Source organism: Pygoscelis adeliae, unplaced genomic scaffold, assembly GCF_000699105.1.
Source record: "Pygoscelis adeliae isolate BGI_AS28 unplaced genomic scaffold, ASM69910v1 Scaffold15, whole genome shotgun sequence".
NCBI lineage: Eukaryota > Metazoa > Chordata > Aves > Sphenisciformes > Spheniscidae > Pygoscelis > Pygoscelis adeliae.
Window position 1 is genome coordinate 2138312 of NW_008824988.1, and position 15684 is coordinate 2153995.

Below are 15684 nucleotides of genomic sequence, written 5' to 3' on the forward strand. Positions count from 1 at the left end.
TTAATTAAATGTTGCAGTTTTGCATTTGGTTGATTTAGTTGTGCAAGAGTCCTCCTACAACACCAAGGTTTTTTTTTCTTCTTTCTTCATAATGTGATGCAAATCATGTGTTTAATGATATGCAGTGGATCAGTAGCATTCACATCGTGATATTGTTGATTTTGTAATGATGTAGACTTTCTGGAGGTAAAATATAACTTCTTAACTGTAACTCCTGTGGTAGTAGCTTCAAGGTTTCTACTCCACTGAATACAAATGTTAACTCCTCTTTATATTTATTTACTCTAATATGCAAAATCTTTTGTGGCACAGTGCACTCTCACTGATAGCTTTTTGCAATGTAAATCAATAATTAGGGTAAGAAAGATGGCTTGCTGACTAAGATGTGTTTCATTACTTGTTAATGCAAGATAATACTATGCAGTCAAAGTAAAATAAATAGTCTTGTTAATTTTAGAGGCAAAAATGATTGTTTTTGTGATTCATTAATTTTTATAGCAAATATCCTGTTGAGTTTTTGCCACCTAGATTTGCAGTATAGCACTAGTTAAAACAAGAAAGCGCTGGTAGCTCATCTTATTGTCATGTTGAATGAATTTTACGTTACAGAATCCATTGTAATTGTGTATAATATACAACTACTTCTGACAACTGAAAAGACTAAATATGTCATAAGAAAGTCTTGAAGCACTATACCAGCATGTGCTGCTCTTTAGGCGAGGGATGCTATGTGTAATCTGGATCATATACTTAGTATGGATCCTTGGTAGCATTATGCAGACTTTATACAAACTTTGAAGTACTTTAAAAAAAACCTATCAAGAAGAAAACAAAACAAAACCTTAATAAATGAGAACATATTGTTAAACATTACCAGTCATTGCACTGTGACAAAAATTAGCTGAATATGTTGACTAAGGTAATAAGACCTTATTTGGCTAATAATATGATAAAATGTATTTTACTGAATGTACAGTACTATTGTATTTATAGAAAACACGAACTTCCTCGACCATTCTTGAATTTCTTACAAGGAATGCACAGATAAGGAATGTACTAGAAGAAATGCTATGTAATTTGTATGACACCATTAAAAACGTATATATTGGTTTAATCCTGCTAACTTTTGTAATTTTATTCTTTATTGTATTAAAAATAGTTCATCTGACTTATGGCAGTAATTCATGATACAAAAGCAACATAAACAACATATTTTCAATCTGCTTTTTAAAAAAATTAATTTTAATATGAAATCAAATGTTCACATAAATCAGTTGTACCATTGTTGTTTGCAGTACCGCTCTTTGCTTTTTCTTAGTGCATATGTACATTCTTCATTGTGCTGCTTTTCCACTTTCAGTATGTTCTTGAGCTTGTTTTCAGTGCTGTGTTGAAAAATTGCAGCTTGTGATATGCCTAGTTCTGCTTTCTTCCTCCACCTCATATATATATTTTTTCAGTTGTGTATTCCTGTCGTCCTGTCCTTGCGGGATGTCCTGTCTTTTTGAGGGGAATCTTTTTGATTTTCTTTGAGAAATGTTACTTTTTCCACAGAATAACACTTAGAATTTAACATGTTGTTGATTAGATCAAAATAATATTTACTGATGCTCAGAGGTAAATGCTTTAAATACAAACAACCAGAAATTATGTAAAGTAAAAAAGAACATGTGCAGTCTTAATTTTTGAGCAACAGTTTCTGTTATTGGTAATCTTCTTTAGTTTGCTATAGCTAATTGGGGCTCTGACATGTCTTGATGTACGTGTACTATCCCCAGTTACTCAGATAGTATGTTCTGATAGAAGTGACCTCATTAGTAGAAATGTTTTCTTTTTCTTAAACAGTGTCATAAATATACATTACATTTGTTTAAGGCATCCTGTGTCTTTGAAGTCAGTTCAATGTACAACATAGTGTCAGCTCATTAACATTGGATCAAAGTGTATATTAAATTTCTGATTAAACATCCCCTCTTTTGCAGCTAGGAATAAACACAATTATAACTTCTTCCTTCCTGGTGTTGGTTTAAGATTAACATGTGCCCAATTCTAGTGAGTTTGACTGTTGCTCCTAGCCAGCTGGGTAAACAGACTTTAAGGAAATTAGGTGAAGTTTAGCATACAAGCCTTTTTTCACAGTGTTCAAAACCCCTTACATCTGTGCTAATTAACCTTCTTTTTTGTCTGGCTGATGATTAGGTTTAATATGTGTTACACCAGGCTTGTTTAACATTTCAACCAGTGCTGTCCTTGGGCAATTAAAAGCTGCCAGTACAAATATGTCAAGATAGCTGGAGCTGGACTGGTTGGTGATACTGCCTACATAGAAGAAATTTTAGTGGGTATCTTACTAATGAGAATCAAAGATGGTGTGCCCGTAATGACTATGAATTTTGTGGGTTTTTTTTCCCAACAAAATTCAAAATAAGGTAATTTAAGAACTATTATTTTTGTTTAAAGAAAGGAAGATACCTGGCAGAAAGAAGGTAACCTTTTTTCTTCAGCCTTAATCTCTAATGGATACACAGCCCGGGTTGTGGATTGTACTTGTTGGTCGGTGAAAGACGTAGGTAGAAGGACTCCTGTCCCCACCGCAGCACTGCCACGCAAATTATGTCTGTGCTACATGGTAGAGTCTGGGTGTGAGTGTGGGTGAAAGTATGATATGCCCTGGACTCAAATTTCTGTTTCTGCATGATAACGAGAGTACCTCTACCTTTATTGTGGTCTGCTATTCTTTACTGAGTCATTCTGGTTGTCATGTAGTCCTGACTGCATGCCATATCCGGTCCTTCAAGAGAAGCGTGCAGCTGAGGTACTGGTTTGGGGGGATCTTTAGGACATGGCATTAACAGAAGGAATTACGGGGGCAGATGGTGACAGGTTTGAGTTGAACCCATGCAGCCAGACTGCTGCCTTGCCTTGCTGTACAGCAAGTAGGTGGGTTCTGGGTGCAGAATGAGGTTATGAACTCTGTGGACTATGTGCAGGCTTGAATCAGTTCAGTTTGGAAGTTTGGCTAGTTCGGACTTGAACATGTGTTCACACCTAAGTTTAGAAAACTTTGCACGTATAGCCAAATTGTAGTTATCAACTGTACTTCTGTATAGGAGCAGTAGCTTATAGTTTGTGTTGTTACTTTGTCTATGCCCCAGTCTTTGCCATCCAGATAGAATTGTTTTGCTAGGATTTCTGTAGGTTGGAGGAAGAAATATTCTGTCTTCCATCTCTGCAGCAGAATCATAAAACTTATCATGGATTACAACTTTTGGTTATAGAGAAGATAAAATGTAGCCCTAGACAACAGCTGGATACAAAATGCAGGAAAGGAAAAGGAAAAAAAGAAACATAAGAAAAAAAGATGTGGTATTTCAATGCGATACCTTGAACGTGCTTTGGAAGAAATTCTCTAATGGCTTTATTTTACAAAGATAGTTATATGACTTTGTTTTATTAGATACTTTCCCCTTCAGTTTTAAAATATAAAAGATTTGAAAAGAACATCCTCTTAAATATGTGAAATATTTTAATCTTATAATTAAGTTTTTGAATTTTGCTTTGAAGATTGTCTGATAAATTTGAAATAAGAAATCTTTCAGTAGAGACAATTCTTCTAACTTAAATGGTAATTACTGAGTGTGGCTGGAGCATGTTGATTACTATAGGTACAATTAGTTTGAGTGCAGATGTCTGAATAGAAATGCATGTTTCTACCTGTTTTATGCATCACAGATACTGTGTTTATTTCTGTATTTTTTCATACTGTAGATGGCTGTGAATGCCCTTCATGGCAAGTAGTTTGATCTGTGTAAAAGAATACTTTCCTTGTAGTAACATGTGGAAACAGTTTGATGGAATAAAATGAGAAGAAATTAATCATAGTTATTCTGGGCTTCTTTTGTTGGTTCATAGCCAGACCTAATTTAGACTGAAATCCTTAGGAGCTGGTAGTAACATTTGGTAACATACAAATAATCTTTCACCTAATAAAAAGCATTCCAGGACATATTTGTAAACTGTTAGATACCTAGCTTGTCTAAATTAACACTGATTGTTATTGTTATGTAGTTCAACAGTGTCCTAACGCAATTCTTGTCTTCATGGAAAAGCAAGATAAAATTGTTTGTATATCTACCAAATTCACCTCTACAAAACTGACTTTAATGGAGTTCCAAGATGGATGTATTTGTCCTGCTAAGTGTGACTAGCCCCACAATCTCCAGCATACAGTTTCAAAGAAGTCAGCTGCTTTGAAGTGATGAAAATGTATTTCTAATATACTTCTATTTTGAGTGTATGTATGCAAGACAAGTTTATTTTTTCTAAGGCAGGGTGACTAAACTATTTGGGAGTTTTGGTTCAGTACTATTTTGCTCGTGAGAGTTGAAAACAACTCTGATTAAAGAATTAAAGTTAATAAATATGAATATTGAAAACATGTAAAAACATGAGAATAGGGACATTCTTCTAAAGATAGCACTCATAAGCTGTGCTTGTATGTGTTTGACATCAGGCCTATTCCTAAGTAATTTTAAAACATCGACTCTAATGCAGTTAGGATGATTGAAATATAAACCATACATTTACTTAATGCTACCAGACAGCTAGAAAGATAGAAAGCATAGGGAAAATGAATTTCAGGGGAGATAGAGGCTATGAATGGAGAATAAAAGTATTGTTGGTGTAATTAAAAAGTAGAAGGGAGTCATGCTAGAGGGATGGAAGAGTCTGCTCATTTAGGACTAGACTCTGTAAAGTTTTAGGCTGTGATTCCCATGCACTTGAAGTTCAGGACTGCAAATTGACTCTGTAATTGAACTCTGTGGGTCTGTATTAGTACTTGGGGCGTACTGGGGACAGGGGCATGCCAAAGACATAGCATACTTTTTTTAGCATGCCAGCCTGCAGGATCTGTGGTTGTCTGATCTTGTTGCTACTCTGTTGTAAAACAAAAGGAATTGTAGTTGTGGTATTTTTTGTAAGGGTTTTGTGCCACTGCAATTTTTTTCTTTTCCTAGTCCATATCATTCAACTTGTTGAGCTTTGCAGCTATTTAGCATTGTTCTGTTTCAACTCTGGCTACCAAAAATGACCAGATCAGTGATGCGGGTGTGTTGGTGTTCATGCTCTTTTGGTGCTTCTGGCTCTTTGATAACTTGTTCTTGGTAGGTTGTATTCTAGATGTGGAGTGTTGGTCTTGGCTGAATAACGCGCTGTGTGTTGGGAGTATTTGTAACCTGGATAATCTCTTGCTTGTGATATAATCTCCATCTCCCCGTGCCCCCTCCCCCCAAGTCCTTTTGGAAATTTTAAAGGGTTCTGTTCGTTTTTTTTTTTTAAATAAAATGAGGATTTTCAGTTTTTATGAATATTCAGTAAAAATAAGCTATACTGTATTGTGTTAGCCAGGTTGCTATGTTGTGTGTAGGCTACTGTGGCCTAAACATTCATACTTCATTTTGTAATAAAAGGTATCATCAATACTGCTTGGATTTTACTCTCCTTGAACTGACTGTGTTGTCTGATCTGAAAACACACCCTGGTTATGTATTCACTGAATACATGCATCTAAACAATTTACTGTCAGAATGAAAGTATGATAAAATGAGAACGATAATGTTACTGTTTAGTGGACAGGTGGATTAGTATGCCTTGAATCTATGGAAAATACTTATGATACCCTATTATACTGACCTGCGTGATGCACTTCATTCTCTACCTTTTTTCAGTCACCATCAAGTCTTTAAATCTTGAATGTATGCTATGCTTTAGGTGGTTATGCAAAAAACTGAATACAAAACTGAGAACCTGTTTGTAAACGTTTTTGACTTGTGCTGTTTAAAATGGGTTATAAAAGATACCTGTTGTTTCTAAAAGCATCTAGAGGCTGGTTGAGTTTTCAGCAGATGGATGGATGAGCTTGCTTCTGAGAGATGCCAGTCTGTCACTTCCACTGAAGTTGATGGAATTCTGTGTTCTCAGGATGTTTTAGGACTGTTTTAAGGAAATGATAGATTAAAAGGATGTGTCTTGTTCCAATATTTTGTCTGCAGAAGAAAACTAACCAGTTAGCAGTACTTGTTTCAATGTCTGTTATGCTATGAAAGAATATTTTAAGAGTTTGCCCACAGATATTTTGAACCTCTGGCCTGAGAGCCAGGCCAAATACCTGTACGTTCCTGACATGAATAGCAAGTCAAAGCTTCTCAAATTAGAACAAATAAAATTCAAATACCTGAGACTCAGTATATACTCTCTTTATTAATATGGAAATAGTCCTTTGTTACTGGTTTATAACCAGAAAAACAACATGGAAATTCCTTGCAAAGAATAAAATACTTGGTGTTGTAACTGAATAGATGTAGACTAGTTGGATGATTGTGTTCTTCACTTACACCCCACAGTTATGAGGGACAAAAGCCCCTTTAGATACAGTAGTACCTTATTGTATTATTGGCCCTAAGGTGCCCTAATGTTTAAGTTTCTGAACTAAAAAATGTAGTATGTAGCCCTTAAGTACCTAAATTCTCCATTCAGTTCACTGCAAGACTGCTAGGAGTGGAATTCAGAAAAGGCTTTGTGCTGAGTAGGGAGGACGCTTGCTCCAACCAGAAGGAAATACCGCAGAACGAGCCATACATCTTAAACTGTGCCCCTCTTTGGCCTGTATATGAGAACAAAAGTCACAGCTAAATTCTGATTTTATGTTTACACCATGAATGAAAATACCCATGAGCCAATCTTGGAAGCAGAAGCATGTGCGGTGAGGTCTGTATAAGCCAGCTTGGGTTTGGCAGCTGTGTCAGTGTATGCCAGCTAGAGAATGTCACCAGAAGTACTGCAGATTGCAAGGTTTCCTGTGTTAGGGACTCAGCTCTCTTGTCCCATATGAAAACAATGCAGGGCATACACAGGCCAGTATTTTCCTTTGCTTGATCCCAGTTTCACCCATGCTGAAAGCGGCCTCAGAAACTCGCATAGTTCTTGTGTCACTGAGGTAGTAAACTCAGCCCTGTGTCGGGTCACCTCATCTGGTTGAGGGAGCCTCTGTGTGTGTGCTAAGACAGAGAAAGATCCTACAGAAAGGTAAGCCAGTACTGAGCAAAACAACCAACCAGTTTCTGTATCTTGCCTCAGGATTTTAAGGTTTCAACTCAGTGCTGCACCTTAGCAAGTATGTTCTAGCTCATGGATTCACAGCTTTTGGACCCAGCTGCTCATTGTATGAAGGCTTTCTGTGCAGTAGAAACTTCCTCGCTTTAGTAAGTACTAGAACTCCGCATTCTGCTTTTAAAGCATAGAACAGTCATGGACTGAGTTGTCCTTTTTTGGAATAAAAGCTTTTTAATTTTTTTTTAAATCAAATGACTGCTAGTTATCGTGTTACTGCATACATAGAATTTCTCTCTGTTGCATGATCAGAAGTCAGCCATAAGTCTTATTCTCTGGATTTAACTTCATGTTTTCAGTCAGCGTCAGGTATAGTTTGAGTGGGCTTGCTGTAGAAGACGTCTTACTGTGCCCAATTTGTGATTTCTCATTGAAATGGAGGGAAGACAGGTGAGAAACTCTCAGCCTGCTGTACTGGACTCTGGGGTAATGTAAAGCAAAACTGTAGTTGTTTGAAAAATGCCATTTGTTAAACTTTAGGTGCCATGAAGCTTTCAATTGCTTGAGAAGTTAATTGGGGGTTTTAAAAAATGATGTTTGGATTTATTAGAAATTAGCTTTTCTGGAATCTTCTGGAAGATCTAGGCCACAGCAGAGCAGGACATGTGGTTCGGTATTGTCACAAAGATACAGATACAGACGTTCTTGAATTTTTATTGTGCAATAAACCAGATGTCAAGAAAACAATGTGTTTCAGAGCTCTTTTAAGAATATAATTTTGAGTATTTCAATTTTACTTAGAATTGCAGTTTTGTTTTTTGTTCCTCAGAGTGCGTGTTTCACTTGTGAGATTTGGTTACGCAAGTCACATTGTATTCTCTTGGCTTGTTTTATGCTTAAAATGTAACATGACATGATTGTTAAAAACTGTAATAAAATATTGGATCAGCCTAAGAAATTCTCTTTTGCTAACTGGTTTTCTGGAGTGGTAACTGTTTCAGGAAAAAAAATCCAAATAGACTTAACTAATTACAGAAAAGCTGTGGCTAGCATGCTGCTGTGTCTCTTTTCCCATGACCTTCTAATTTTATCTTTTTTTTGTGTGTGTGTGACCAATTAAAATATGACGGCAGAGCAAAATAACATTGTCCTAATGCCCAGCAGCTGGGATGTAGAGGTAATAATCCATGTCTGGGAATCATAGGAAATAGAGAGGGGACAAGTTGCAGATAATTTCGTCTCTGTACTTCTGCTATGCACAGTTTTTCTTCAAAGTACATCTGTTAAATTTACTCCTCATTTAATACACTGACGTATTACTAAAATTACAGTGGTGTTTAGTTTTTGTCAGTTTGTCTTTTCTATTACAGAAGTAAAATTGATCCTGCCTAGGACAGAAAGATGGACTAGGTGACCTCTTGAGATCCTTTACAGACATTTCTTCTGTGATTTCATAGTTCTCGCTGATCTTTCTGTACCATGTTTTGCCTTTGGATGATAGTGTTTTGCTCCATGTAGTGTTTTATGTAGATATCTCTTTCCATGTATTAGAAAGAAAAAGTGCTCTTCAGATTTTGAGAAAGTGTTTCTCTTGTCTCATGAATCTTTTGAATCTCTTCTCTCCCTTCTCCCTGCCCCGGTAGCTCATGCATATCAGAACTCTCTGGGCATGAAAAATTGGTTCACACCTCTGTCTTCATTCTGTAAAAGAATGAACTAAGAAGCTGTATTTTAGAGCTCATGAAGTGCTCAACATGCTGACTGCGTTCCTCTTTGTTTTATTGTTCAGTAGTGTGAAAGGGGCAGGGAAGACAACTAGTTCTTTCTCTTCTGAGAGGGGGGAAAAATTTGGGCTCACTTTTGGTGTCTCATTCTGCCACTGTATGCTTATCTGAGGTCAGAAACCTTGTAAGAATGGACAGGACTCATATGTATGAGGGCAGGATTTGTCAACAGAGGATAAATGAAATCAACAATAACAGTGCTCTTAATTTATGTGATGAGACCTATTTTTTTTTTTCCTGTGTCAAAGCTCACTAGACCTCAGAAGATCTTCTGTGGCTGCAGTGAAAAGTGTCAGAATTCACCATTGGGAGTGGTTTTCTAGGTATACTGATTTAAGATGTTGGACAACTCCAAAAGTTTTGGAACAGCATCAATTCTTTTTTTATTGTTCTTAAAAATGAACAGTATAGTGTAAGGATGCCATTCTCAATGGTTAGCATTGTTAGGGAGCATGCTTTTTGCCCTGTGACTTGATAAGCAATGTTCTGCTATTGCATCCTTTTCTTCATTATTGTAAGGACAACTCTTGTCCCAATTGCCTTTAGCTTCATATAAAGTTCATGTGAACATTTGATAAGTGATTGATGAAGTGTGGGTAACTTTCTGGTGTCAGAATGACTAAAACCAGCCAGGAGAGTTCTGTTTCAGAGATGCCATAGATCTTTAATACTATATATTGATGAAAAGATCAAAGGTATATGTTTAATTGGTTTCAAACCTAAGCAAAACCAAAACTGAAACATAAGCATTTAAATATCTGTTCTGGGGCACAGTGCTGCTGGATATTGAATGCTTTCTGATGTATATACTGTGTTCCCAGTGATTTCACTGTTAAGTATGGTTGCTCAGTATTTTACAGGGTGAATTCAACATGGAGGAACAAGCTCAATTTTCTGAAACTTTTCTTGTTTCTTATTTCTGAGCAGTTTAGCCAAATTGAAAACTGTGAAAGCAATAGGTGTTGTGGATTGTCAAGACCTCTCAGGTGTCTCCTGCTGTTTGATATCTGAATAGGCCTAGAACTGTCCTCACGGAAACCACCTAATATGTATGTAGAAGAAAGTCTGAAAAATGAACATCTCAGATCTGTACATGTATTTGCAGTAGTTGTTTATGAAGGACTTAAGATTTTTTTTTTTGTAAATTGGCCCTCAGCGTGTACTTTTAGAGTCTTCCGTTGCTATATTCATGGCAAAAGTCTCATACACATGAAGTAGTATGGCTCATGCATTATGAGATATATAAAAGATAAATAAGTAGAAAATGTATTTTAAAGCTCTTACTTCTGTTGACTGCAGCTATCTGATATACATTAATAACATTTAGGCCTCTCTCTGTGTTTTGTTCCACAGGCAGCAGGAGCAATTCGTCCTCTAGTTTCTACTGTTATTGCTTCTGCTGCAGATGGCTGTTTAGACCACTCATTGGAACGTGCCAGGTACAGAGCGAGTGAAATGCCTCAGGCTTTCTTGTTTGATACAATCTATGAAGCGTACCAACAGGTAAGACTTTGAGACTTTCTAAGACTTTTTTCCACTTACTTTAGTTAGTCGTCTATTTTTTATTTCTCTTCTTTCAAAAATAGAGATTCAGCAGCTATTTCAGATCACTTCAAACTGTGTGTGTATTACTTCTCTGTAGTCTTTTGATGAAAATGCTTTGTCATTCTAATCTGTTCAAGTTTTTTGATTACCAAACTGCCAAATACAAGGGGGAGTGAGGGGTCTAAACTGTTGGAAAGACAGATTGGCTTTCATTTTTATTGTGCATTAAATAGATTACATAGATGAGTGGGTTAATGTGTTTAAAGTTAGGTATGTATTAAGTATGTATTATTGACTGAGTATCAGAGTTTTTTGGATGCACAGTGTGATAATGACATTAGAACAGCCTGTATCGCATCATATTATTATATAAAATATTGGGATAATATTAACTTGATACATCTAGGTAAATAATTTGTTTCGTGTTGTGTGTCTATTGTACATACTTTGATTAGTGGCTGAAAATATTTACCTAGTCTCTGTTGTAATTCTCAATTTTTTTTCCCTAATATATTGCTTTAACATCATCTTTATTTAAGAAAATAAAAATTGTGGGTAGTGTATTAAACCCTGACTCTTTAGCCTTTATCCCTCTTGAAGACTGCTTTTGTTTGCCCCACCCTGCATTCACAGTTTACTGGAAAAACTCCAGGCTTTCGTCTCAGTGTTCTACTTCCTTTTCATTCATCACCTTGTGGAAATTGCCTGTCCTCCAGGTATCTTCCAGACTGACTGGAAGCAGAGCATTTCTTCATTTGTCACTTGGAAGGATTTATTTTTCACTGCAGTAATGCTGACAGTCGTGCTTCCCATCAGTCTTTCATTTCTAGAGTAAACAAGCCCAAATTACTGATATCCACCTTCAGAGAGTACACAGCTTAGAAGTCACCAACAACAGAACAAATGCGGGGACAGGCAATGAAGAAGAAGAAACAGTTGCTTAATTGTTCAGTAATTGTTTTACTTGGAAATGGTGGTGCAAATTCCATGTCATACCCTTTATGCTTAATAATTGAAGCTATTCTCAGATGCTGAAGATGAAGGGCTATCCAAGATGAAGAGCTACTCAAGTGATTGGACTAGCTCCAACCTTTTTATTTCTGATGTGAAGCAGGGAGTTGTTCTTGGTGTATATGATAACACATAGCTGATACTTCTAAATGAGACTCTAGCTTGAATGTAGTGGGCATACTCGTGATAAAGGCAGCATATATGTGCATAGAACACATCTCAAGAGGCAACAGCTACTGTTGGTTATACAGCTGTTTTTCTTGCTGATGTGTATCTCTTGGCAAATTACATGTCTATGTGTTGTTTCTCAAAAAAAAACCCCAAAACAAACCCCTATTTTTTCCTACTGTGTTTCTTCTTAGTTTGCAGATATAGGAGAGCTGGCAAATACATAAAAAGCTTTTGCCCTAAATGCCTTGCTCAAAAGGTGACTATATTTGCAGTCCCTATGCTCCTCTGAATAGTGTTTTCTTCTCACATACGCATTCCATCAGCCTTCTTTTTTGTATCCCTGCTCTTTCAAGAACAAGCCACCAAAGTTGTTAGCAAGCAACCAAGGCTATGGTTCCTTGTCCCCAGTTCCCTTTGCATTGGCTAAATTCTGGTCATTTAAATGCTCTGTGCCTTGGAGCTCTGGGAAGGATAACACTTGGCTAAACCTCTCAACTCATATTGTTTGCTAATTATTTATGTTTCAATGGTGCCTAGCTGTCCAAGTCAAGGATTAAGACCCTATTGTTCTGGGAACTGTACAAACAAATAAAAAAAGATAGATAATCGTTGTCCTGAAAAACTTAGTCAAGCTACTGTAGGACAGATTTTTGTAGGAATGGATGCAGCTTATGGTGCTTCCTAAATATTAACATACCCATCATTAGTTGCCAAAACAACCTGGTGAAGTAGGTAAGTATCATTGTACAGATGAACAAAAAAGAGAAAATAATTTTGTTACTCATGTTGCAAGTCATTCACAAAGCTGGGAATGGAACTCATTTTGGCTGACTCAGCATGGGATCATGGTCCCGCTCCTGTGTATTTTATACGGTTGTGACCTTTATGCAACAACAGTGTGGGGAAAAACAACAGTCAAACATGCATTCCTTAGAAAGAAACTGTCCGTTTGAATTATTGCTTCAAATAACATAGGCTTTTCAGTTACGTTGTAGGTAATGTGGAATACTGCTTTTAAACTCCGTCTTTATTTAAATGCATCATCTGATGTGAGTAGATAGATTTAGAGAGTTTACTTCCAGATGTCTTCTTTTTCATGAATGCAAGATCTCTGAGTATTTTGACCACTAAGTTGCAACATTCAATTAAAGGTCAGTTCTCTGATCCTTACTGGTTTGCCATCTGTAGTCTTTTTTGCTGCTCTTGTCTGGTACCAATCTGGGCAGAGCAGACTAGTGCTCCTTCTCCTTTTATTGCTGTTTTGAATGTATTTAGAACTAGGAAGGAATAAGCTATTAACATTATTAAAATATGTAAAAATACTTTTGTATGATCTTCATCAAATTAAAAGTCATTTCCTTAGAAAACTTTTTCCATTTCTTCCTTGATTAAAAAATTATAGTAATGATTTGGGGAAAAATACATGCCTTGTACAGAAAATTAATTGAAGTAGATACAACAAATGCCAAAGATTGGTTCACAACATTATCTTAAAATGTATGTACGCTACAGTGAATTCCCTTTACATTTGGTGCCAAAAATCCAGCACAGATTTTGAGGACATTCAGCCAGGTTGGTTGCATGCATTTCATTGTGATGCGTCTCATTTTTGTGCGCTGGATCTCAATTTAGTTTTCACTCTTACCTCTTCTCTGTTGCTTAGAACATACATATTCCAAACAGATCTCTTTCGCTCAGATATATGTTGCTTTCTGATCAACTGTGACCATGTCGAGATTTCTGACATCATAACTATTAATTTCTCAGCTTTGTAGTAGTGCTGTTGAAACCTTTTAAATTTTGTTGCCTAAGAATTGCATGTACTCCGTTGTCTTTGTAATGACTTTGTTTGTTTTAATGAGCTCTCATTCTTCATCACTTGTATATCTGATATTTAAGCCTCGTTTAACAGGGCTTTTCAAAGGTTAAAAACCAGAACTTTCATTTTTTTTAATGTGGTTTTTCTGGCTTTGGGTTTTCCTTATTACAACCACTTTGTCAAAAAAAGAAAAAATGTTGGACTGGATGTGACATCAAATTAGAGTCTGTGTTGGTCAGTTACTCAGAAATGGTGTTAAGTATTCCATCCATTACCTCTGAAGTATGCTATGAAATAATTTCTGTGGCATTTCTAATTTTTGCTCATGTTGTGTGAGAGAATTAGGTCGTGTGAGAAGGTATGCATTATATTGTTTTCAGAAGGGTTTCTTGTTACTACTAGTCACACTCCTTTTGCTAGGTATACTAACTTGAAATCTTCTGTTCTTTGGGATGGTCCTCCTCTCACAATTCCATGATGTTTCTTGATCCTGATGGGGCAATTATTTAATCTTTGTATTCTGCTGTTGTAAGGTAGCCAAGGACTTCTACCTGCAAAGTAGAAAGTTTGTTTGTTTTTAATCCTTAGAGAAGCAAATAAATCTGAAATGGGAAGAGCAATCCAAAAAATGTTGGTGAGGTACTGGATACTGCTAGGTCTTCTGATGGTTAATTTTGAATAGTTTTTTTTAACTGTACTGAAACAATAGTATAGATTTATGAAAATATTTCCTTAAAACTAATCTCAGACTTTTTCAGTTAGCATCAACTTCAACATTAATTAGTGGTGGAAGCAGCTTTTTTTGATATGTCTGTGTATATGCTTGAGAGGGAAAAAAAAGACATTCACATGTCCCATATTTTTTTTTTTTTTTATTGGGGGCATGCAAGCAGTTTGAGAACCATTGTTGTTTCTTGGTGAAAGAAGAATTGGGAATACTTTGTGTCTGCCTTTTTGTGGTGCAGCAGGCAAGTGGAGGTGCAACAGGGAAGGGAAAGGTTTTTGGTATTATTCCACCTCAAATGATAATTGCTCCAGTGCAGCAGGATCAGAAGACCACTGTTCAGGAAATAGCTACTCCTCCCACTCCAGAATAGTCATACTGATTTTAACATTTTTATAAAGTTTCTGTTACATTGTTACACACTTTACTTTTAACTCAGCATACCTCTTGGCCCCTGTATTGGATATCACATAAGCCAGACTAAACAGTTGTTTAATTTCAATATTGACTTTAACTGTTCAGAGCCCACAACAGCCAGTGGAGCTAAAATGATGTCTTGATCTTAAAAGGCCTCATGACTCTGACTTATGTGTCATTAGATAGAGCACTTATGCCTATTCATTTATTGCAGTTAATGGGATTTCGGCAGATAGAGGCACCTACCCCTGTTATGAAATGCTGCTTAATGCTTTCTGTTGCAAGTCTCCATGTTCAGTTGGTTATATGAAGCATGGGAAAACAGCTGTTTACTTCTATTTCAGTGAAGTATTTTGATGCCTCCACTTTGTAGTAGGACTTTAGAATTTGGCATTGGGATGGGTCCTGAGGTGAGAAAAGGATGAATTGTTACAAGCCTCCTTACATACACCTGTGAGTGTTACTGTGTCACTCATCATATATATGCCTCCTCACCTCATATTCTTATGAAGTGCAGCAATGCTTTCATGCCCTTCAATTTGCTAAATTTATGAAAGTTATAGCTTTTATTTGTATGATGCATTCTTGATACAAGGTGGACGAGTGACAGATGCAAACAACTGCAAGGGGAGAAAGAGCTGTATTTATAATGTGTGTGGTATCTTGCAGGCAGGAGGCTTTACCTTAGCCAGGGGTTTTCCTTGGGATGTTGGGTAAAAGGCCATATAAACGTGTTAAAGGGATCAACGTAATGTTGCATCAGTGCTCTTAGTTCTGGTATGTCCTAATTTGTGAGTTCTTGATTCCTGCACAGTGTAATGAACCATACCACTAACCTTCAGTAAATGTTAGTAGTGGACAAGTTAAACTTTTTAAAATAAAAAATGCAAATCTAATAACTAGCAAAACCTGTGGAAAAGCTGCAAAATTTGCAGAACCCATGATTTACTTCAATTCTAACCTACCTGGGACAAAACCAGCCAGTTGGATTTTTTTTTTTTAGGTTAATAAGAATTAAATTCCTGATCTTTGGAGATGCATGTTTCTCTTTTTTCTTATCAGCCCTAAGGGAAATCTGAAAAGGTTAAGTGTTAATTGAAAAT

The 15684-nt window shown here is 36.5% G+C and overlaps 1 protein-coding gene across 1 annotated transcript in view; it reads left to right on the forward strand.

Annotated features, from left to right (window-relative positions):
- Nucleotides 1-15684, forward strand: part of ISPD (isoprenoid synthase domain containing) — a 118759-nt gene that overhangs the window by 5875 nt on the left and 97200 nt on the right. Inside the window, exon 2 of the mRNA XM_009326091.1 lies at nucleotides 10248-10397. Coding sequence (XP_009324366.1) covers nucleotides 10248-10397 — 150 coding nt within the window. The remainder of the gene's footprint in view (nucleotides 1-10247; nucleotides 10398-15684) is intronic.